We start from the raw sequence: 25,743 nt of genomic DNA, 5'->3' as shown, positions 1-25,743 counted from the left end.
TGGCAAGGGGTGGTCTAGAGACCTAGGTCACCCACTGGGATGCCAATGGTATCCACAAGATGCCAAATTGAGCCTTTGTTGAAGTGTCTAGTTCTCAATGGTAGTACCTTAGCCCAGAGCTTGTTTGCACGTAACAGATGGGAACTTCAAGGCCCAGGGGTTCTGCTAACCTGAAGCCCCATCCTGCGAGGTCTTCAGGGCCCAGCTAAAGGCATCCTGGTCCAGAGCCTTCCCAGCCGGCCCCAACCCAGAGAGAATCCCTCAGCCTTTAAACTTGGAAACACTCCCTGGGCTGATCATTTAGGTTTGACCACATGCAGCCTCTAACTACCCATTATCTTTTTCCCAGGTGAAGGCGTTCCCTCTCCAACTGGATTTGTGCTATTGTAAGGGTTATCAGTGAAAGAAATGCTGGTTATGCTTTGTCATTTCCTCTCATTTCTTTAGTTCCCCAGGTCTTTATTGGGCACTTACCGTGTCCCACTCTGGGCACGGTTCCAGAAACATAAAACAGGAACAGTCCCTGCTGTCGCAGCATTTATATTCTATCGGGGAATACAGGCATTTTATCAAGAATTGCAGTGAGAGTCTCAAAGGGAACAGGCGAGTGTGATGGGTGAGAGTGACAGGGAGGTCTAACTCAGTGCAGGGGTCAGGAAAGACCCCCTGGAGAGGGCAATATGGCCCCCGAGGAAGGTCTCAAGCCAGCCAGGCGAGAGGAGGATGGACTTCAGGTAGTGGGAGCAGAGACCCGGAGAGAAGGCTCTAAGGATTGGGGGTTTTATTCGAGGAGTGTTAGGGAGTCACTGAAAGGCTCTAAGCCAGACACAGCTAGAATCAGATCTGCTTTGTTCCAAGGTCACCCTGGTGGCAGGAGGAGAAAAGAGAGGAGAGCAGAAAGGCTGAAGGCTGGAGTTGCTGCTGGAGGTGATACAGGTCACGGTGGTGGCCATGAGGCGAAGGAACAGCAGAGATCCCAGCAATATTTCAGAGGCAGAATCAACCAGATGTGTTCAGGGAGTGGATGCTGGGGGGAGGAGAGAATTCTGTCTGGCTGGTGGTAATGGTACCTGGAATCAGAAACCTGGGGTGAGGTGCAGGCTTGGAGGGAAAGTGGCTGCACCTGTCCCATCAGGAGCATTTAATGAGACATTGGAGGGAAGATGCCCAGTGGGCAGGTGAATGTCTGGGTCTGGAGATCAGACATGAGGGTCAAGCTGGAGGTTCGAAAGCCAGCAGCACATGAAATCACATGAGTGAATGAGGTCATCCAGGGAGAGAGTGTAGACAGAGGACCCCGAAGCCCCAGAAGAGGGCCCTGGTGGCCAAGAGGACCGGCATGGTCAGCTGCAGAGCCAATCCAGTGAGCTTGCACATAGTAGGAGCTCCACAATCATGTAACTGATTTTTGCAGGATATGATCACCCGTCTGTTGCCTGCCCGCAGGTTCACCTGAGTTTGGGGTTTTATAAAAAGCTAGATAGGTGGGATGAGGTCATCATCTAGAGTTTCCCTCAACATTTTTAACTCTCAATTGCCACAAAAACAATGTAGGCAGTAGTTCATGTACGTTTTAGTCTTCTCAAAACCGCAGTACGTGCTTTTAACACCGATGAATCAATGTACTGGACAGGAGCCCACAGGTCCATAGAAATGGTCCATCTGTACATCTTTACCCATCAAAAAGATCCTAAGTCTTTGGAAAAAAACTGAGCCCCACATCCAAATGTCTATATTGTTCTAATTATCAAACTCAAAACTGGTTTTACTAGAATCTTAAAGCCAGTTGAAATAGGATGTTTATGTTGAACTCTACAAAGAGTAATAGGATCACATAAGTTTTCCCAAGTTTTGTAAACTCATCAGAGGGCATCCTCAGGCTCACAGACTCTGATTTTTCCCTCCAAGACAAAGGCATTTTAGTTATAAATGTCATTTTATGTCTTATTTGAGAAGGAGTTCTAAAGATTTTAAGCCAACTTTTACAAACATGTTCAAGGGGAGTTTATAATTTTATAGACAACACTCAGATAAGTACGGATAGAACTGACTTTCTCTGCGACTGAAATTAACTCTTCTCGTAAGGTCCCTTTTTGTTTCCTCCTAGAAAAAAGAAACCTTAAATTTGGGAATTAAAAGGTGACAATCACTTCCAACTTTTTTTTTTTTTTTTTTTTTTTTGGCCACACCTTGTGGCTTGTGGGATCTTAGTTCCCTGACCAGGGATCGAACCTGCGCCCTCGGCAGTGAAAGCACAGTGTCCTAACCACTGGACCACCAGGGAATTCCCTCACTTCCAACTTTAAATGGGGTTAACTCAGATCTAAACTGTCATTCGAGATGTCCCCCTCCGCCATCCTAGGAGCACTCTGAATTGGGGTGGGTTATACATCATTTTGGCACGAGGGATGGAGGGGTGTGGCTTAAGTACATTCTGTCTCGTTGCTACTCCCCCCAAGGTCTTCGAGAGTATCCCATGGTGTCCCTGTGTTGGATGCAGGTGCCAAGGCTCCTGGGTAGAAGTTTCTGGGCACCTCTCCCCACTGGGCCTGCCAGTGGATCCACCCTCTCGGTGGAGCGATGTGGGAACACACACACACACTCCCGCGTACACGCTCTGGAACACACGCACTTGCACACACACGAGGGGAGCTTGCACAAGGGCAAAACGCACCCACCTACACACAAACAGGCACAGTGCACTCACATGCACACACATACACACACCCGCTCACTCTGGGGCCCGCCCCACGCTGCTACCAGACACTCCCCTGTCAGTGCTGGCAGCCAGCCTCACAGAAGCTGGGCCGACCCTAGCCTGCTCCATGACGTCTGAAATCCTCCAGGGCCACAGAAAAGGCACTGAGTCCTGACGATTTCTGATTCCACTTCAAACTCTTTAGGGCCTTTTGTCTTGGCCTCTTCCCACGCCTAAGTCAGGCCCAAGGCAGGGGGTCCTGAGCCATTTCCTGGAAACCCGGGCAGTGTGCAAACCCTAGTCACATCCCCAACACCTCCACCCGGTCGCCCCTCTTCCCAGCTGGTCTCACTTTCCTGAATGGCACAGGAAGACTTCAATTCTCTTAGCTGTGGCTTCTGGAACTCCCAAGTCCTTTTTATTTTCTCTCCACAAAGTTTTGCTCTTGTCAATGAAAGCCCTGCTGTCCAGGCCACTGGTGCAACTTTGGACTCAAAGTGTAACTTATAGTGTGTCAAAGCTGAGAGCTGGCGCCTCTCCACCCACCCCACGAAGCCGTGAAAAGCATTCACACCATGAGTGGGAAGACACAGGGCAGCCAGGAATAATCTGGGGTCATCAGGAAGATGACTGCATTCATGAACTTTCCAAAAGACTTTCCCTCTGCATGTTCATGGGTCCCTCCAGGGAAATCCCCACTGCAGGAATCGGCTCTAAAGTGATGCTTCCTCGACCAACAGAGAGCACGGTGAAAACTGAAAGGCTGGTGGCCAGCGTGGGACAAGCACCAACAGGGGAGTGTCTGGCAGCAGCGTGGGGTGGGCCCCAGAGTGAGTGGGTGTGTGTATGTGTGTGTGCTTTGGACGTCAGCATCAGGACCGGTTTATTGCTTAGCACGTTTGATAACATCTCTATGTAGGTCTAGACCCAGAGAAAATTCCCACCGTCTCCTTGCCCATCCCCTTAAAATTAGTATTTTTGATGAGAAAAAGTAGATTGAAATGAACATCAAGAGCAGCTTTGAAGTTTGTTGAATTGAAGGAATTGAAGTTTGGGGGACCTTTTAAGGCAATATGCCATTCAGGAGAATATGGCCAATCACCCTGAACTGCTGTAGTGATAATGAGAAACTCATTCACATTCATTTACTGAAATCTGATGAGAATTTATCATCAGTGGTGCTGGGTCATTGGCCCTACTGCAGCCCTCCACTGGATGGTCAACTTTATGAGGTCAAGGTCATCACTGAATCCCCATCACCAAGCACAGAATATATATGGCACTTTGAAGGTATTCAATAAATTCTTACTGAAAAAAATGAATACGTTAGTCTTCATTTGGTTTTGGTCTAGTTGGCAGATCAATGGACCCATGTGTTAACCCCAGCAGTCTGGCTAGAGAGAAGGTTAACACACATCAGGGCAAACTGGTGCCAGGGTCAGACAGATTGTTTCAGGATGCTGTTGACAACCAGGCTAGAACACTTAGGGGGTTTGTTGCCTCTCACAAGTGCAAAGTCCATGGACAGATAAGGTGTCTGCTCCCAGTCATCTGTTCCTATCTCTCTGCTTTCACAGCCCCAATATGGCCACCAGCAGCCAGCAGGGCTATATGTGCCCTGGTTCACAATCATGAGGAGAGCTTACTTCTGCCCATCACTTTATGCGATGGTTTGAAATTCATCCTGAACGAAGAACCACTGAAGGAACATCATATGTCTTCTGGAACCAATGACCGTGGCCAAGAAAATGAAATGTATCAACAAGCTTAAGCCCAGTGGGACCCCAAAGTTCATGGGCTATAGTGGAGGGGGTGCACCTATAAAACTCTGAGTACCTTTAGGAAGAAGGAATATAAGCAACAAGTATTCATTGCAAGTTCATGATTATCCTCCTGTCTTAATCCTTCTTTGTTTCTCTGATCAGTCTGCTGTCCCACTCTCCACCGAAAATTTCAAATCTTCCCCCACCCACCTCCTACTTCAATAAGAAAATAGGCACTTTCAGACAGAAATTCGCTCAACTCTGCCCCATATCACAAATCTACCTGGACCAACGCCCACGGTCTATAAGGACAGAGCCTCCTTCTGCCACCTTGATTTCCTAGCTTTACCCGTCTCTCCAGAACCATAAGCTACTGATTACATCTTCTCCTACATTACATGGAGCCCTTCCCACTCAACCAGAGCCTTTTGCATCAGTATTTGAACGTGGGCAGGTGTCCCACGTCTTTAAAAACTCACTCAATCCCATGTCCCTTGCTAACTATCGCCTTCTCTCCTCATCTTCATAGTCAGGTTCTTGAAAAACTTTCCTAAATTCACTCACCCCATTTCCTCACCCCAAACCCACTTCTCTTACCACTTCACTGACTCCTTTACCCATCAGCTCTCACTAAGTTGATAATGACCACCATGTCTGAAATCCAGTGTATACTTTTCGGTTTGGGGCAATTTTCTCTCACCGGTTCTTGGCACTGTTAACCACCTGCCTTTCTTGAACACTCCTGTCCCGTGGCTTGTGTCACCCTCCACTCTTCTGTCTTTCTTCCTATCTCTCTAGCCACCCTCTCTCTCTCTCAACATGCTGGGCAAGCTCATCCTTCCCCACCTTCAAATGTTAAATTTTCACAATAGTCTCACCCTCAGTTTTTCTCATCACAAACCCTTCCCTTGGCAATTTCATCTGCCCCCAGGCTTCAATTCCATCCGCATGCCACTGACATCCCAAGTATATACCCAATCCAGACATCTTCTGTGGATTTGAGACTTGGTTATCCCAAGGACCTATTCAATATCCTTGCATATCTCAAAGTCACAATACAATTAACATTCCCAAAACCAAACGTAATTTTCCTGCACTCAAGATTCGCAGTGGCACCACCATCCATCCCATTGCCTGAGCCAGAAATCTGGGCATCATTCTTGGCTCTTCCTTCTAACTCACCCCCATGAATAATTCATTACAGAGGTCTATCCATTTGGCCTCCTAAATACATCTTCAGTCCATTTTAGCCTCCCATCTCCACTGGTTCTCTTCTGCTTCTGATAACTATAATTTCTTCTTTGTACTATTGAATTAGCTTCCTCACTCTTCTACCCACACACACTTTGCCCTCCTCCAAGTCATTTTTCCCTCTGTAGCCAGAGCAATATTTTATTTAGTTCCCCTCACCCCTACCCCAAACACACTAGTCTTTCAGTTCCTTGGACATCTCAGGGGCCCTCCTCCAACAGAGCCTCCTTCTGCCAGAAATGCTTCCTTGATATAGTCCACTTACCCCTACCTCACTCATTCCATTGCTCATCCTTAAAGTCTTAACCCAAATGCCACATCCTCAGGGACACTTTCACTAATTCCCACGTGAACCCAAGTGTGATTTCCGTGTTATGTTTTATAGAAGAATCCACCTTTTCTTCATTGCATTTGTTACAGTTATAATTTTACATTCATTTAGATGTTTATTCCATTCTTAGAAGACTATAAATCCGATGAACCCAGGGACCATGTCATCTTTTGATGCCCAGAATTCGTCAAAATGCCAGACACATAGTAGGTCCTCAATAAATATTATATGATGAATGAATAAATGAATTATTATCACCTGGGCCCTTTTATTCCTTTAGCCATTAACAAATACTTACTGGGCATATTATCAAACACCATTGCCAAACACTATAGCAGGGGACAGAGATAAAATAGTGGCCAAGACAGAACTCCTGCCCACAGGAACCCCCATCCCCAGACTTGAAAATGTAGGAACAAATATTGACAATTGCAATTTGGTGAGGAAGATTCTGGTAGGGTGAGCACTGGCCACTGAGAAAGCACATGACCTGCGCATAACCCAGTTGCAGTTTAATGAAACCCTCTCTTCTCTATTTTCCCTTAAACCTCTTCCTCCTCACATGCACACACACACCTTCTCCTAAAGCAGAATTGTTTTGTTCTTTTGGTTTTGCTTTTCTTTGTTTTGTTTGAACCTAGGATCCCACAAATTTCAGTGAGTTCCTGAGCCCTTGAACCTTTGCAAACTGTTGTATGTTTGTATATTTTAAGAAGAGAGGATCCATGAATTTCATAAGATTCCCAAAAGGGTCCTTGACCAAAAAAAGTTAAGAACCACTGCCTGGACAATGCAGAATAATGGGGGACAATGAAGAGACGAGTGACTCTTCAAATATCAGGCACCAAAGGGTATTTTGAAATGTTCAAAGAATAGTAAGGCATAAAATAAACCCTGACATCGACAGGAAGATGAAACATGATGTCTCCAGATCTTTCTCTGAATGGTTTTTATTCCTTTTGAAAAAAATCAACAAGCAACCAATCACTTGAGGTAAGGGAAAAAATGTTATTGATCAATGCTGCTAATTCTACAAGAAAGGTCAGCTTTTATGCATGACCAAGGGAAGGAATGGCACTAAGAGAATTGCCAGTGATGTCCTCAAACAGAGCCCTAGGTCAAGGCTTTTACCTGTGAAATTTCTTGTAGATCATTTCTCTACTCTGGTCATTATTTTCCCAGCTATGACAGATGAGGAATAAGAGAAGCTAAGTAGCCTATCCAGGCCACACTGTGGCTCTGGGCAGCCCAGATTTAAACCTGGGCCAGTCTGCTTCCAGCTCCCACTGTTCAGCTCCACTGTATCATTGATAAGCCTATGGATTCTATGATAAAAGGAAATGAGCACGTCCAGAGATTTCAAATTGCTTTAGCAGAAGAAAATCATCATACAGCTTCCTGTCCTGAAATATATTCCTTCTGCAGGGTCAAAATGAGAAATAAGAATGTGTGTGCATCTAAGTTTGCTTATTTTACAAAAGGAAACACAGGGTAAAGCAGAAACAAATGAAAATGGCCACATACAGGAGGTGGGCAGAAACAGGATAGAAGAAGAGGTGGGAATGAGACTTTTCTGAATATATCTTTTTATGCTGACTTAATTTTTGAACTATTTAAGTGGTTTAAAATTTCTTTTAAAAAAAAAAAAGGATCACAAAAACAAATCCTAAAAGGAAATACCATTAGAAACAAATGAACCTAACTAGATATAAAACAGATAACAAGGCTACATAGAAAAAAGGATGAATCCAATAACTTTGGAACTCAGTACTTGGATTGCACTACCTCAGTGGGAATCGTCTAAGATTAAAAAGAATTTCAATTTTTAAGTTTACCTCATAGGTTTGCGGATGATGGTTTCAAAAGTACACAGAGCACCTGTACTATTAACAAAAGGTTGCTTATTCAGATCATACGAGATAGTTTGCTACTATCTCTTTCCTTCGGTAGAAACCCACAGGACTTACAGAGTAAAAGGAGGAAATGTTAAGAGAGTCTTTGATTGGTGAGTGTTCTATTATAGAATTTTTGGAAGCAGGGAAGTGTTCTAATTGGCTTTCAAGTACATTTGGCGGTCTGTGGCTCACTATTTACTGGTACATACTGGGGCTTTCTTGTAAAGTCACAGGGGCTTTCCTGTTTCAACTAGAAGCATATCTGGTCCTCTGCTGTGAGGTCTGAGTCTTGTACAAACAATTCTTCAGTAGACTTATAGGTGTGATAATTCCAAAGCTGCTTTGTGTGCTCGTAGGATAGAGCCAATGATAAGTGTATAGATTTTTGGGAACCCGGAACTGTTGGAGAAGAGAGAAACGAATATAGAATGGGAGAGGTTGAAGAAGAATCCTGCAGTTTATGATTTGATTTGAGGCTATCTCATGATTTCTTTCAAAAAGAATCAAGGTTGTTTAGTGTCTCCAAGCAACATTCTGAATCTGGTAGCCACTGCTCCAGATTGAGTAGAGAATAAGTACATTTGTATGGTAGACAAGGTAAGAACGGACAGGCTTAGGAGAGCTGGTGGGGAACAAATGGTAGATATGATGGGAAAGACAAATGGTGAGCAGGTATTATTTGGCAGTCAAGTTACAACACCCAGTGGCAACATCACTTGGGCCATGATGATTCAGCTACTCTCCATTTTATTTTGTAAATATAAGTATAAGGAACTTACAGGAGTTATAAAGGTGACAATGAACACATGATCCCTGTTTTCAAAAATAGATATAATAGTGTGGCAGTTGAGGACATAGGCTCTAGAGACAGACTCCCTAAATTAGAACCCTAGTTCCACTCTTACTCTTAGTCTGCTAGGGCTGTCATAGCAAAATGCCACGGACTGGGTGGCTTAACCAACAGAAATTATTTTCTCACCATTCTGGAGGCTAGAAGTCCAATAGCAAGGCACCATCAGCATTGGTTTCTGGTAGGGCCTCTCTTCTTGGCTTGTAGAGAGCCACCTTCTGGCTGTGTCCTCCTGTGGCACGTGGAAAGAGAGAAAGCTCTCTAGTACCTCTTCCTCTACAAGGACAATGGTCCTACTGGATTAGGTGACTTTGTTTAACCTTAATTCCCTCCCTAAAGTTCCTATTTCCACATACAGTCACATGAGGGGGTTAGGGTTCAATATAGGGATTTTGGAGGCACATAATTCAGTCCATAAAACTGTGTGACCCAGAACATTCACTTAACCTCTCTTTGTCTTAGTTTGCTTATATGTTAAGTAGATATCGTAGCATCACCCACCTATGAGGGCTGTTGTAAGGTGTTGTTAGTTGGTTGACGCACATAAAGCATTTGGTGCCAGACATACAATAAACACTTAATAAATAATGTGTATTACTTAATTCAATACTTGATTTATGAATTTATCAGTTACTTTGGTGAGAGTACAATTGGGAGTACACATGTAGAATACCTTTCTCTAAACATTAAAAAAAATACACTTTTCAATATTTTTTTTGTGTAGCTAAAGGTGAACCTCACTGGCCACCCAAAATTTCAGTAACAGAAGAAGTACAACTGTTTATTGAAGGTATTCTTAACCTGAGCATAAGACAGGGCTTGTTGTTGTTTAAATGATCAGCAGTTGGCTGAGCCTAATGAATTAGAATTACCATTACATTATGGCAGAGATTACTCTATACTGCTTCTTTTTGACACTGGGCTTGGAAAATCACCAAGATCGTTCTCCCTCACAAAGACTTATAAACATTAGTGCAGAACACTTTATTACTGCACTAATTCAGTGCAGTTTTTATTGAGAATGAGAACAAAGAGTAAAGGAAAACATTACATCATGTAGCCTGGTATTTGAAATAAAAAGACAAAACGCCTGCAGTCAATTCTTTGTTTCTGAATATTGGCAATATAGGTTAATTTTACAGAATTCCAAAGTGGTGAAGGTGGTTTATTCCATCTCATTTTATTGGAATCACATTCTCCAGGCAATTTTGATGCATTTTCTATCTACTGAGTGCATACTTCCAGCTTTATCCAGAGGGCTCTCTCTTGAGGATGGCTTTCATCATATTGGTATTCTGCACAAAACATCTCCAGTCATCATTTGTCGCCGCGAATCTAAAAATAAGGCTTTGCCTGTTAAATCTCCATCTTGCAGGGTCTGACCTGTGTTTGCTCAGTGCCTGTTAGATCCCTCAACTGGGCCTCAGTCTGGCTTCCCAGCTTCCTGGGCTTTTTGTTCACCACCAATGACAAGCAGTCCCTCCTTCACCACTCCTTATTCTAACGTACTCTTACTCAAGGAATGAAACACCACCAAAAAGATGGGCTGTTTCTATTCACTTTCAAGTGAGTTAAACTCTTGGAAGATTAACCAGAGAAGCTCTCAGTGGAGAAATTATGAAGTGCAATAATTCTTTTTAAGACACACACACACACATACACACACACATGCGCATGTGCCTTTGGGCTTTGGGGAAATAACTTAGACCAGACAACGTTGCTATGGAAATCAAGCAGACTCCTCAAACACAAAGTCAAAGGCATGACTGACCCACGAACACACCAACAGGCCATTCCTCCTCTAACCCCACTGGCCTCAATGCTGTCTTGCAATGTCAGTGTCCACCTGTTTCTTTCGAGATTGTGAGGCCAGATTCCCCAGGGATGTGACATCAGTGGTCTCCACACCTCAGTTTCCTCATTTGTAGAACAGGGATAGAATCATAGCACATGCTCATGGGGTTGTTATAAGGATTAAATGAAATAGACAAGGTAAAGGGCTTAGGGAATCCCCAGCTCACAGTAACTACTTGGGAATATTCCATGAAGATGACAGTGACGTGATAATGAGGAATGAGAAGAAACGGGGACTATCATTTATAGCACAGGTCTCACATGTCACGTCCTCCCCCCCAATTTTGTCTTGTCCACCTCTAAGCTGACTCTCAGTTGTGGAATTTCCTATGGTTAGTTGCACAGAAAGCCGTCAAGGAGGCTAAGTAGACAGCATCCTACTCTACAGAGACCCAGTTTCTGACTCACCATCAAGGAAATAAAAATGCACGAAAAACTAGTTGAAGGGTGAGAAACACAATCATGTATTTCTGTTTAACCCCACTAGCTGGGTCACGGAGCCAAGGAGACCATGGATGGAGTTTACACCCCAGATGCACTGAGCCTCCCTCCTTCCTCTGCCCCCACCATACATTCCGAAGACCCCAGGCATCCAGTTGGATGTCAGTTATCATGAACCCTTGGTCATTAGGGCATGCAGGCAAGGGTCCTCATTTCTGGAAGTTCCAGTCAGAATTCCTGATTCTGAGCTTCTACAGGAATGAGAAGACGGACTGTAAGCTCCCTGAGGCTGGGAACTCATTACCTAGCACATGGATTCCATTTAATAAACATGACCCGAATAAATGAGTGGTTAACAGTTCTTATCACAGGGTAACTTTAAGAAAAGACATTATAGCTATTTTGAGCCAACAGATGTTTGGAAACATTTAAATGATGGTACAAAGCAGAATTATATAGATTAGATTATGTCACAATTCTTTTTTATTGTTTCCAATTCTTTACATAAAAATATAAGTTTGTATAAACAACAAGGACCTACTGCATAGCACAGGGAACTATATTCAATATCTTGTAATAAACCATAATGGAAAAGAATCTGAAAAAGAATATATATATATATATATATATGTATAACTGAACCACTTTGCTGTATACCTGAAACATTGTAAATAACTATACTTCAATTAAAAAAAGAAGAAAAAACAGTTCTGAAAACACAGAACAAGAGGAGCCTTTGCACAAAAGATAAGCAGGCTAATACTGCAACAACAAATGGAATTAGCAAGCTTTTAAAGTATAGCACTTGGTAAGTACAAAATAATGCATGTCACGTATTACATTACAGGGTATAAGAAAACACTTCCAATTTGACTGTTCGATTTAAGAGCTAGAACATTACTGCTATATCTCCTTCTGTATTCCTTCTCCACCCTAACGTAACTACTTATTTTTATCATTCTCTTAATTTCTTTAAAAAAATAATTTTGAATGTGTCCCTGAATGATATATTACTTATGCTTACTTTTAGCTTTGTACAAATGGTATCATTTTATATATTCTATACAACTTGCTTTTTCACTCAATATTATGTTTTCTAATTTATTCATTTACACACTGATGTTTATTACCTATTTCCCATGGATTCATCCTGTTGTTCTTTTACTAATTTCTTAAGTTGGATATTCTGCACAGACTTTCTTCTTTTCTAATATAAGCATTTAGGTCTATACATGTTTCTTACTTTCCATGTATCCCACAATCTTGACATTCTACATTTCAGTATCATTCGTTTCTAAGTATTATTGAACTCCCATTAGAGTTTCTTCATTGAAGTCGTTTCAAAGTATGATTATATGTTATGAAACACATAGTAGTTTCTTTTCATTCATCGTTTCTTTTTATTCATGATTTGCATCGATTCATACACAGAATTAGGGGATACTCTTCTTCAGTTTTGTCCTCTGTGAGATTCCCCATCCTTTTCAGCTCCCAGACCCCCTCTTCTCTGTCTGTGAAGACAGGATTTCTCTCCACGTGTTGGCCACCCATACTGCTGCCCGGTTTCACAGGCTCAGAGTTCATTCTCAGAGTAAGGCAGTGAGGAGAGGAAAACGCAGCCACAAACTCTTTGGTCCACAGAGACCTCTTTTCCCAGTCCTCTGGCCAGAAAGATTTTCTCACAGCTCTGGACTACGTAGCACTGAGAGCTGGGTGCAGAGATACAAAATTAATGAGAGCTCCCCACCCCCATTCTCCAGCCCAGAGGGGACCTTGTCCTGGTCCTTTGGCCAGAAAGACAGGGTTTCTCTCTGAGATTTTGTTGCAGCACCACAGCCCAGTTCTGCATAGGGACCACTCTCAGGTTAAAGCCAGATGATAAAAGAGAGAAAAAAAAAACAAGAAATTTACCCCCAAACAAGTCATTCTTCAAGTTTTGGTACCCCTCCCCAATCTTCCCACTAGTGGTAACTTTTCAGAGTCTGCAGGTTGTTGCATTTTGTGTTTTGTCTAGAAGTCTTCATTGTAAGCAACGGGAGACAAAGGCTGCACTGACTCCATCTTCACCAAGCCCAGAAGTTCCATCCTTTACTTGTTATTGAACTTATTTTTGATTAAAATTCGGGAGTTTGTAACTTTCCAGTGTCTAGCTTGTATTTTAGCTGAGGGTCATTCCTAGGTAATCTGACATGACGCAGAAACAGAAATCTCCCACTTTCTTTTCTAAGAACCACAAGCCATCTTTTAATTTAATAATACATGTCAGACATTTCCAGTCAACATTTCTCTATAGTTCCTTAGGTCCATTCTCTTCACTTAACAACAGGTATTTGGGGGGAACCTCCAATGTTGAAGCACTATGTAAATGCTAGGAATATGGAAATAAAGAAGATAAACGAACTTTGAGGCATCCACAGTCCAACAAGGAAACCAGACACTTAGCATGAGCTGCAAAGGTTGTGAGAAGGCTGTGATGGGGTGTCACTGAAATGTCCTGATAGCCGTGGGCTCCTAGTTCCAACTCAAGTGGGGTCGGTCACAGAGGGCTTTAGAAAGGAGATAATAAATCAGCTCTTGAAAGATGAACAGGAGTCCACCGGGGGAAGGGCATTCAAGATAAAGCAAATAGCACACATACAGTCATAAAAATATAAATGCAAATGGCAAGACAGCCAGCATGCTCAGAGTAAAGGCTGTGATCTGAACTTGGAGATCAGATTTTTCAGGTTTTATTCATCTCTACAAAAGGAGCTTCTCTTTTTCCAGAGATTACTTCACTCACTTCAAAAACCTACCTCAGTGGCTTCCTTGGTGATGCAGTGGTTAAGAATCCACCTGCCAGTGCAGGGGACATGGGTTCGAGCCCTGGTCCGGGAAAATCCCACATACCATGGAGCAGCTAAGCCCCTGCGCCACAGCTACTGAGCCTGCACTCTAGAGCCCGCGAGCCACAGCTTCTGAAGCTCATGTGCCTAAGAGCTCGTGCTTCACAGTAAGAGAAGCCACTGCAATGAGAAGCACACGCACCGCAACAAAGAGTAACCCCCGCTCGCCGCAACAAGAGAAGACATGCGCACAGCAACAAAGACCCAGTGCAGCCAAAAATTAATTAATTAATTAATTTAAAAATAAAAAACCTACCTCAGGACACCGTAATGATCTTTCTGATATGAAAAACAAACACAACTTGCATACACACTGATTGAATCTTTTTTTTTTTCTGATGACCAGCCGGTCTCCTTTTACTTTATATTTCTGTACATACATAGACAGGTAGTATCTAAACTTTTATGTGCGTGGTAAATATACATGTGTTATTCCTGTTTTCCATTATTAGTGTTGTGGATATTTTCATGTTTTTCATTTTTAATCTTTTTTATTAAGCAAAGAAAATTCTGCATCCTCAGCTCACACTCATTTCAAAGCCTGAAACACAATCCGTGAAAAATTGGTCTCAGAGTCACGGTCACACTTCAGTGAGTTAAGTGACATCGAAAATCACAAGGGCTCCACTGTCACACACTGATGTAATTTTGGTGGCTGCACCTTAGTTGGTTTTATTTTGTTACTTTTTCAACATCAGTAAAGATCACAATTTTTCTAAGAATGGACTGGGACCAATGTCAACATGTAAGACAGGAATCTTTCTGAAGAAAATGGAAATTATCAGCTTACACTAGAAATACTTTTCGATATTGTTAGACAAATATATTAATATTCTTTTCATCTCTTTTCAAATGAATCAGGACACCAAAGGTGAATAAAAATTGGGAAAGCATCCACAAACATTTGTTTAAATCTCTCTTATTCATTTTTGATTACATAAATTAATCCTATTAAAGTGGTACTATGAAAAGGTATTTTACTATCCCTGTGGAATTCAATAAGCACATTCATTTGCTAGGGCTGCCATAACAAAGTACCACAGACTTGGGCGGCTTAAACAGGAATTTATTGTCTCCTAATTCTGGAGGCTGGAAGTTCAAGATCAAGGTGTTGGCAGGGTTGGTTGCTCTCTCCCCGGCTTACAGATGGAGATGACCATCTTCTCCCTATGTCCTCACACGGTATTTCCTCTACACATGTCTGTGTAACTTATCTCCTCTTCTTATAACAACACCAGTCATATTGAATTAGGACCCCCTCCCAATGACCTCATTTTAACTTAATTACCTCTTTAAAGACCCTCTCTCAAACAAGTCACAGTCTGAGGTACTGGGGGTTAGAACAACATAGGAATTTGGGCTGGGGGAGAGTACAAAGTTTAACCATTGTTTGTTTTTGACAAACAGCCCAAGGGAACAAGTTATTTGCATTGGGCAAACTCTGTCCCAAGTCACAAAGAGACAAGCCTTGTAAATGGGATTTTCTAGGGAACTGCTAGAAACTTCAACTGATGACAATTCTGAGCATGAGGCTTTGAAAGAGCTCCAATCCTGTTCTGACCCCTCCAGCAGTTGCTAGACTGCTCTTTTGCACCATGATTGCAGGCTGTTGATTTTTAAGGCTAACGTAAAGCTGAGCAGGGGGAAAATTTAAATTTCCCAAAGCTCAGGGTTCTTACTGCAATTCAGCCATTTTTCTTGAGCAAACACTCCTGGAGTTCATTTACAGAGTTCTAAAAGAGTTTGCTTTGTCCGTTTCTGCCAGCGTTCTCATTGCTTTCATGGAGGAGAGGGTTTTCAGAGGTCCTTTCTCCAGCAGTCCCAATGACAACCTCTTGGCTTCATCCTGTGTTGTTTCTTCATACCTGTGTCCCAAGTTTCTAATTCTCTCTTCAGTCAATTCCAATTGGATGTTAAACCTCCATATAGATTTTAATTTTAATAATTGTATTTTTAATTTCTAGTTCCATTTGGCCATTTACATAGCCAGAAATCAAAATCTAGGTGAATTTTATTTTATATGCCTGTCTCTGTTTTCTAGTCATGTCACAATAAACATATGCTTCCTCAATGGGAAGAAAAATTTGAAAGTCATTTTATCACCTTTTCTTTTTGACTTCCTGTTTGTGCCTCACTCTGAGCCCACAGAACCCTGTCATCACCTGTCTTCCCCCATCACTCCCAAACACAGATAAAGAGTTGGTAACTCAGAAGAGAAACGTTGAGAAATAAAAGCAAGATGCTGTTGTTCTTTGCTTTGCAATGCCCAGTAACCCTGCTCTACTTGTTTCAGAGGCATGGGGGTGGGCAGACCAAATAATTGGGTAATCAGGGAAACATTGAAGAAGGGTAGCATTCAGTTTTGAGGTTCAGAGGAAGAGCAGAATGTGAATGAGGGCTGTATGGGCTCAGACTCTGCCAGCTGCAGTGGGTCAGTCACTTCAGTCCCTGGGCCCCAACATTCTTCTTCTAGCCACGAGGAACAGGTGCACTGCTGTGGGAATATTTTGTAGATCTGAAAAACCTACTGTGTAAAACCTTCTGTGTAAAACCTACATGTGCCCTCTTCTCCTTACCACACCTGCATTCAGCATAAAGCAATTGCCTAATATATATTATAGGCTGTCCTAAGGAATAATATATTGACTGACTGGCTGGCTGCTTCCCTGGATGAATGAATACAGGGCTGCAGTAGGACTATGGTGAGTCCTACGTGGTTTTACCTTTGCGGGCCCTTTATTCCATTTAAAAATTTTCTAATTATATTTTTATATAATTATATAATATAATAAGTATATAATCTACCTTATGTAATATGTAATATACTTTACGATGGGCCCCTAAAAGCACTGTGGGCCCTTGGTACTGGACCTACTGAGCTAATGGAAAATCAGCCCTGAAGGAATGGCTGAATGAACGCTTCCATTTCCTGAGAAGTTTCATAAGAGAATTCTTCGACCTCAGAAAAAAAATGCACCAATGGCTTCCCCGTATTTTACACCAAGCCTGTTGCCTAGTTTCCTTTTCTAAGGAGGTGGGTGGGATTTCCCTTGTTCTGCCTTTTCACATTTAAAAGGAAGCTATCCCCGGCTCCTGGGCTGCCAGTAGCTCATATGGCATTTTTGTGCAAATTAGAAAAAGTCTTCTTGTCTATAAGCAGGAAGGGCGGGTGAGATGGGGGGCGACTTTAAAGTATTATATTATCACACGATCTGAACAACCATCTCCACTGGTCCTGGGGAAAGTACACATTCAGATCAGCATCCCTTCCAACCTCATTTGGGTGACCACAGTAGCTGCCTCTGTGTCACGGCAATGGGAGGGTACCACAAATCTGTGGCCTCCAGCTGAAAGGCAGCATAAGTTTAGTTTAAAATGTCAAATTTCATTCTAAGTCTGTGGCCAAAACCAAGACTCAAATCCCAGCAGGACTCAGGCAAAACCTCTAAAAGCAGTGTGAGACAAAAGTCATGACCTCAGATGATCCTGGAGTAAAAAGTGGACAAGGCACAACCACATGAGTGTGCACCTGTGTGCATGTGCACACATGCTTTCCTGTGTGTGTGCCTGACCTTGCAGGCAAGTGCCTGCAAGTGCCTGGTGTGAGCCAGAACTTTCACGTTGCTCCCTGGGATTCCATGCAGAAGCCTGGTATCTCCATCACATGCCCTCCTGCATGGTAGCACATGTCTACAACAAGAAAGACACCTCCTTGTAGTTGTGACACTGTTACCAAGTCCAAACTTGTACTGCTCACCTCACGGCAGGCCAATAAATCAAGAGACGAGTCGTTGAGGCAAGAAATAGCAACTTTATTCGAAAGCCAGCAGACCGAGAAGATGGTGGACTCGCGTCCCAAAGAACCATCTTACCTGAGTTAGAATTCAGGCTTCTTTTATACTAAAAGAGGAGGGGGTGTGGCTGGTTGTTGCAGACTTCTTGGGGTCAGAATCCTTTGTTCTTGCAGCTGTCCATGTAGGTCAGGTCATAATGCCCCTGTAAACCTCCAACAAGACAAATGTTATCCTCTGTTCTGCAACTTTTTACCTCTATATGAATGGGAAAGTGTTATACCTTTAAAGGTCAGAGTTTTGAGAATGGGATATCCTGTATATTTCAGGCTATAGGCAACATTCTTAACTTGTAGCAAAAGCAATTGAATACAATGTTAAAGTAAAAGAAGCAGATTTAATATGGAGTCAGATTCTGTTCTTCCCTATTATAGCAGCCTATGTGGGTCACAGTCTCAACATCACATGCAGCAGTCCTGCCTGTCTCCCTGAGTCCCCTGGGCGATACAAAGCCCACAGACACACACACTAAAGCCTCTGTTCTCCTCTCTGCAGGGATGACATGCCAAGCTCGAAGCTCCTACATCACTAGTGAGATCCTCTGGGGGTACCGGTTCACCCCTGTTCTGACGCTGGAGGACGGGTTCTACGAAGTCGACTACAACAGCTTCCACGAGACCTACGAGACCAGCACCCCATCTCTCAGTGCCAAAGAGCTGGCCGAGTTAGCCAGCAGGGCTGAGCTGCCCCTGAGCTGGTCCGTCTCCAGCAAACTCAACCAACACGCAGAACTGGAGACTGAGGAGGAAGAAAAGAACCCTGAGGAGCAGACGGAGAGGAATGGTGATGTGGCGAATCTAGAGAACGAATCCAAAGTTTAGTCCCCTGGCTGGGCCACCCCTTCTCCTCTCCGCCCACAACCTTCCCTTGTCTCTCATTCTCTTTCTTTTCTGTCTCTCTTACTTTGTTCTTTCCTTATATTGAAGTTTGGCATTACCAGAAAACAAATCTTCAAGGTGTAAAATATCTACCTGCCCTCTCAGTTATTCAGATCGACAAGGCAGATTCAGATTGGGTTAAGGTGTCATGTGCCCTCATTTGTGACCCAAGCCTGGTCTCCTCCCTGAATACGACACATCCAAGTCCTAGAGATTTCTGCTACTTACCTGCATGTGTTGTACAATACCAGATCACTCAAAAGAGTGCATCAAAGAGTCTACCTGGGATATGATGAGGAAGGTCTCTGGTGCCTATTCATTCATGCAGTGAGACATAGAGTTGAGCCCTCAGTTTTATACATCTCAATAAATTTCATCTACAGGGCGAGGTGCTTGCCCTCTGCGGGCATTGCATTTATAGGACCCAGGTGAGGTAATGACAAAATACTGTACATATATATGCCTTATGTAATTATTTTCTTTTGCAGTTAGTAATAAAACCCAGCATGTACAAAAGTACTGTAGAACAAAACTTCTAAATAATGTACATAGATGTAAAATTAATGTAGGTTTAGATATATAACTTTAGAAATAAGATTAAAAGAAAAAAAAAAGGATTCCCAAAGTACAGTAGGCATTTCGGTTCTGATGTCCTGTTTTCTGGATTTCTTTGGTCCCATTGACCGCTGGCCCTTTAGTGCATGGCCTTTGCTCTGTGTCCCAGACTGGCAGCCGTTTGGGTACCTCACTGTTCCCTTTAATTGAATCTAATAAGCCATAGGTCTGGGAGAAGTTTGGAGGTTCAGTAGATGGCAAAACACACCACCAGTATGCTGATATACTGTGAAATGTTTACAAAACTGAGGTCTCTTTTTTAAGTAACAAGACCTCACTGACTAGCCTGGGGCAGAATTTCAGGAGGAGGACATGCTCTGGCATGTCACCAATGATGTGTGTTTTTTGGTTTTGTTTTGTTTTTGTTTTCTGCCATACCTCGTAGCTTATAGGATCTTAGTTCCCTGACCAGGGATCAAACCTAAGGCCCCAGCAGTGAGAGTGCCAACTCCTAACCACTGGACCACTAGGGAATTCCCACCAATGACGGGAATTATGTGTTTATGCTTTTCAAGTTAGCTCTCACCCTCTGTAGTACCACAGTTTGAGAAATTTTTTTCTACAAAACCATTGACTCTCCAACTATTTTCACTCTATAATCACAGTTAAAAAATGAGACATGTTAAATTAGTAAAAGGTGGTTTGGGTCTAAAGTCATGAAATTCATAATGGCATGTAATGGGCGAAGTATATTGTAGTCACTGATCTCACACACCTTGACTCCATCTGGCACTCTTCCTATACCTGGGGGGCTTATCCATCAGCATTCCTTGCATTGGTATTTATTATTATTATTATTATTAGTTTATTATTATGAAATTTCCAGAGTTCAATATTTAAAGATTAGATCAACAATCTTGGTGACTGTCTAAGAAATATTTCTAGAGTATGCCACAGGTTAGAAATCAAATCCAAAGTGTCTCCCAATCAAAGAAAACAAAAAACTACAGCCTTAATTCATTTTAATCTGCAAAGATAAAAAGAAGGAAAGAAGAAAGAAAGGAAGGAAGGAAGGAGAGGAGAGGAGAGGAGGAGAGAAGGAAGGAATAGTATTTTGTACTGAAAATCTAATTTTCAAAATGAAAAAATTTTCAAATGAAAAAATAAGAAAAGGAAGAGAATCTTAGACAAAACCTCAAGGGCAGGTGGAGATTTTGCACTGAAACAGATCTTTCACATTAAGTTGGCATTTATAAACTGTTTGTTCCCTAACATAATCATCCATCATAAATATTCATTGACTGGATCCAAGTTCATTTTCAACTTCTACAGCTGTGCTCAGTTTGAGGCTTTGCACCATGGAGGTCAAAGAGCTCAAACTAGCTGTCCCTCCCTGCTGCCCTTGCCTTCCCTGACCAGATATCACAGGCCTTCACACTGTAGTTTGGGGACCTTGTCTACTAAAAAGCATGTCCCAGAGATAAGGAAAGTAACTCCTCAATTTGACATGGGGGTTGGGTCTCTCTTCTCCCACTTCTGACACCTTGTATCAAGACAACTGCTTCTTGGTACTGACAGTATGGAAAACAAAACTGTTGGCCATAACTCTTTCCTTTTGCCAACATTTCACTTTTCGCATTGAATATTTGTTGAATCATTTATTCATTCCACATACTCCAAAGAGGAGGTTGTAGTTGAGGAGGAGGAGGGAGCCCCATACACTTCTTGCCAGGCTGTGGGGAGGTACTGTGGCCTTACCTCAGTGTAGCCTTAGGAAGGGCCCTCTTGCCTTGGGGGCGCTATCCCTGCAGCATCACCAGAGTTGCAGGGCCAGGCATGGTAGCACAAAGCAAGATCAGCTGGGGTTGCAAAAAGTCTGCTAATTTAGCTCCTAAAGACTCAATGGGCCTTTCTAAGTCCATTACTAAGGCTTAAAGGACAACATAGACCCTGTTGTCTGGTTGGAAGAGCAGTTGGGGGCCCTTGAGCACAACTGAATGAAGAGCCTTGACAATCCTTTGGTCAGACACACACGTCAGTTCTGTATCTGTGACAGGGCACCCAGGTATGAGGTCTTTCCCTATTTCTCACTGTCTTTGGTGTCAATGTGGTTGGAGATGGAACATGAACCAAATCTCATTTTTGTAATGTGAGCCTCTGAATCTTTAAATGAGGATGCTCCAGAAGAACCTTTTATTAGAATGTCCTTATCAAACATGTCTATTTTTCTACAATTATTGATAACACAGTTTAACAGTGTATTTTGTGTCAACTGTTAAAATTTGGAACTGAAAAAAGCTCATTAAGACTGAATTTTCTAAGTAGCAAGTATTGAATGGTGTTTTTCATTAACAGTTCAGCAAAGATGACCCTACAATTTCTATCCATTCTCTTCCACCATATCCAGGCTCCAATCACTCAGTCACTTTGTTAGCAAATCCAGAGCTATGGAAATAAATAAGCCTATTTTAATGCACCAATACTCATAATGAATGAGGATCACACTCAACTTGATATTTTGGTCTGTTTGATGATGTATTTGAGTCCCTTTCCCATAAAAGCATGGCAGTATCCATTAGCCAGATAAGAACTTTGGGCTAAAGGGTTACAGTTTGCCACAATTGACTCCGGTTTGGAGGAAAGGGCAGACTCAGCTGGGAGCATGACCTCCCCAAGGGCTGACAAGACCCTCAGATTGTCATTTCCACCCACCTCAACATGCTTTCCAACTGGAAGAGCACCTATTTATTTATGTCAGCTTTATGTAACTGATAAAATTGTTTATGTCCTTGGATGTCCCATGGGCAAACTATACTCTTTTGGATTAACACCTTTGCAATCACTGTAATGTCAGGTCATTACTTTTCCATCCCTTCGAAATATGGCCTTTTAGCCTGGTTGGTCCAATACATAGACACTCTATGTCCAGGAGAAGAAAACCTCTCTTTCCCCACTCCCTTCCTCCATCTGTCCCTCTCTTTTTCTCTTTCCCTAGTTCTCCAGTTCCAGTTCCATTGATGTAGTTCAATATCTTATGTTCCCTAACAGAAATCCAGCTACTGTTTCTAAAAAGGTCAATCTATTTCTTAAGCACAATTTTCTCTTGCTGGTTTAACCAGACTAGGGCTCTGAAATGTCTGTTTTTCATTATACTCTAATTTAAAAATTATTTATGACTTCATTTAAAAGCCTAAGTTTTGAAGTCTCCAAGCAACATTCTTATGTTTTCCCTTCCTACATTTTCTTACATTTCAGGTTTCTTACTTTTTCCCCTTTGCTTTTTTATTTAGATTGAAGCCAGTATCTCTGGGATGTTCAGAAACTGTTTATAAATATGGGAGCTGGTGGACAGAGAAAGAGACTCTAAAAATTCCATTAGAAAACTACTTTAACTCAGCAAAATAATGTGAAATCATTTGCTTAGCTAAGTGATACAAGATTTAAAATTATATATATATATATATATATGTATATATATATATATTCATAGTCATTTCCAAAACAGCTTGCCAAGGGTCTGACTACAGTCTTTCTTTCCTTGACTTGGGTGATACTCTATGTGATTCAGAAGAGTCATAAGGGTAGTCTAAGATTAAATGTCCTACATAGATGGTAAACATTATCTTCTATGGTTTCATTTCAATGGATGGCTATAAAGTCAAAAAACATAGGCAACATATACATAATAGATGATTCATTGATATTGCATTACAATATAATCAACTAATAAGACCTTGTTTCTAGACTCTATGGCCACCCCGCATTTAAGAAAATGTTATCCTTTAATTTAAAATTGAGTAAAGCATACCTCTTCCTAATATCTCTGCCCTCAACGTCTTGGAGAGCTTTTAATGTAGAATGTCATCTAGCAGTCCAAGCTCTGTCAGGTTACTATTTGATTTTGACAAAGCACAGTATGTACAATAATAACCAAACAATATTACACCCTACATTGTGTGGTGTTTTGGAGCATTCAGAGTACTTGCACAAGTTTTCTCATTTAATTCTAATCCACCATCAGAGCTTGAGTATTATAATTTACGTTTTATAGACAGAAAACTAGGGTTTAGGCAAACTGAGTAACTTCCCCAAGGCTACAAGGCAAGTCAATCACAGATCCTGGTCTCAAATCCAGGTGCTGAGGCTAAAACCATGGGCTCTTTTTACTACAAAAAGGGTCAGCAAACCAAATCTGCGCACAGAATCTGGCCCACTGCCTGTTTTTGCACCACTTGCGAGCTAAGACTGATTTTACATTTTTAAATGGCTGGGAAAAAGAAAAAAAAAAAAAGAAACAAGGGAAGGATACTTGTTGACATGCGAAAATTATATCAAATTCAAATTTCTGTGTCCATAAATAAAGTTTTATTGGAACACAGGCACACCCATTGGTTTATCTGTTTCTATGACTGCTTTCACAATACACAGCAGAGCTGAGTAACTAAAACAGAGGTCACATAGCCAGAAGACTATTTACTCTCTGACCCCTTTACAGGAAAAGTTTGCCAACCCCAGTACTGTGCTATTAACTACTATTAATACCATTAAGTACTATTACATATTGTACTGTACTATTAAAATATTCCTGGGCAAATTAGAATGATGACATTCTTTTCCAGTATGACTCTATTTTCCAGTATTGTGCTTAGGTTTGTTCAAGGAAAAATAACTCATTTTTTTGTAAGAGAGACAACTGCTTCACAGGACTTTGAGTTGAGTCTCAAAGAAAAGCTCCTTTCTTTTCATAACCATTCCCCCAAGAGTGGTAAATAGAGTAAACAGTCAGGCAAGAGCCAGTGGCCAGCTCAGAAAGTGATGTGGTACAACTACTCATTAATAAACAATTTAAAAAAATGGGAATTCCAGGGACTGAGCTATTGCTTCGCTGACATGCATAGGTATTTAAATATGTAGACAGCTGGGGCCTGGGCCTCTGCTGAGTGGGATGAACTAGACTTGCAGTAGTTGTCACACATCCGAACAAATTCCCCTCCCCTACATGCCTTCCTTCTAATTCTTTCCTGGAATAGAACTAACTAGACTGCTGAGCTGTCTCTCCATCTTCCCTTGCTAGTTTCCTCTAGCTCCCAATTGATCAGCGTGATAAGAAGAATCTTAAACCATCACTCCTGTTTAGTTGTACTTGTTCTGGCTCCCTCTAGGTACTCAGCTAAAAGTTTAACATGCAAATAGAAACTAAATGCTTCTCTTAGAAAACAAACCGGTTCTGTGAAAGAGCTCAGGAAGAAACAGAAGCATAGTAAAGGGTTATTGCATTGTTTGCTGCTTTCTGAGTCTGAAGCGCAAGATAAAAATTGGTAACTCTGTAGTTACCAATTGGATCAAAGAAATTCAGACCATGGAGTTTTGAGATAAATCAATACTAAATGACATTCTTTAGTATCACTAAGCTGAACTCACTTGTATTCTAAGGAAGCATTTCCAAATCCAAACATAGGTCAGCCAAGTTACGTTTTTTATCTCTTTAGTTCTATTGAAAAATATATCAAGTTCTCTTATGAGTGCTTTCCTGGAAGTTAGGTGGAAAAGAAAAAATTTTGTAATAAATCATTGTGATGTTGTATTGCTGACAGATAAATGATGGAAATTGAGATGAATTTGGTCCTGTGTCTGAAACTAAGTAGTTGATGGTATCTGCAATCGTGCAAAAAGCTTGCGATCTTGCAACTGCATGGAACAGCATAACTAAGTGGGAGGGGAAAAAATCTCAAAGTTCAACACCATAAAACTTAAATAAATGTTAAAAGGAGTCAAACTGTTACTTGGCCTCATTACCTTGGTGAAAGAAAGCTTCATGCATCCACCTAATTCAAATAAGAGAGTCATAGGGGAAAGAGAACAAAATACTTTAGCACTCAGAGAATAGCTAATTGAAGTAGTCAGCATGACTAAGTGATTGAGATTTACCACCAGTGAAAATGGTATTTGTAAAGTTAATTTTAGACACTACCCTCCCTAGACATCAATCCTAACGTGCCCTGTGGTCAGCTAGAGATTTGTGACCACACAAGCAACAGAGCTTGATTTCAGAGAACTAAATCTTCCTACTAACAAAGCGTAATTGACCATTTCAAGATTAAGGCTACACACCCGTTGTATTAACAGGGATCATGAATACTGTGATATCAACCAGCCAATCTTTATAAGAATAGGAAGGGCTGTTTCTCTCAGGCAATGTAAATATCTGCTACCAACAGGCACTAGTGAAATAAACATGTAATTCATCATCATTTCTAAAATTCTAATAGAAACCACAAAATATCCATCCAAAGGAGCAAACGTCCCTGGAGTCCAGGATCGGATCTCTTTGGCTACTAAAACCCCAGTCCAAGCTGAATGCCTTATGGAATATTTCAATATTGGGTCTATCACCACTAAGCACAAGTAGCGGAACTGGATCAGCTGTAGTGCACAGAGCTGGGTTGTCGACAGCTGTGCATGACTGGAACCTCTTGGTCTTTCGCCAGCCT

General features: G+C 41.8%; 1 protein-coding gene across 2 annotated transcripts in view; it reads left to right on the top strand.

Moving 5' to 3' along the window:
• Positions 1-18,640, top strand: part of KCNJ6 (potassium inwardly rectifying channel subfamily J member 6) — a gene marked incomplete at both ends in the record, with an annotated part of 205,417 nt that extends 186,777 nt beyond the window's left edge. For both annotated transcript variants that reach the window (XM_082655410.1, XM_082655411.1), the window contains one exon: positions 18,315-18,640. In XM_082655410.1, coding sequence (XP_082511536.1) covers positions 18,315-18,640 — 326 coding nt within the window. The remainder of the gene's footprint in view (positions 1-18,314) is intronic.
• Positions 18,641-25,743: the final 7,103 nt, after the last annotated feature.

Source organism: Grampus griseus (assembly GCF_964374135.1).
Source record: "Grampus griseus genome assembly, chromosome: 5".
Classification (NCBI taxonomy): Eukaryota; Metazoa; Chordata; class Mammalia; order Artiodactyla; family Delphinidae; genus Grampus; species Grampus griseus.
This window is presented reverse-complemented; position numbering and strand designations above follow the sequence as displayed.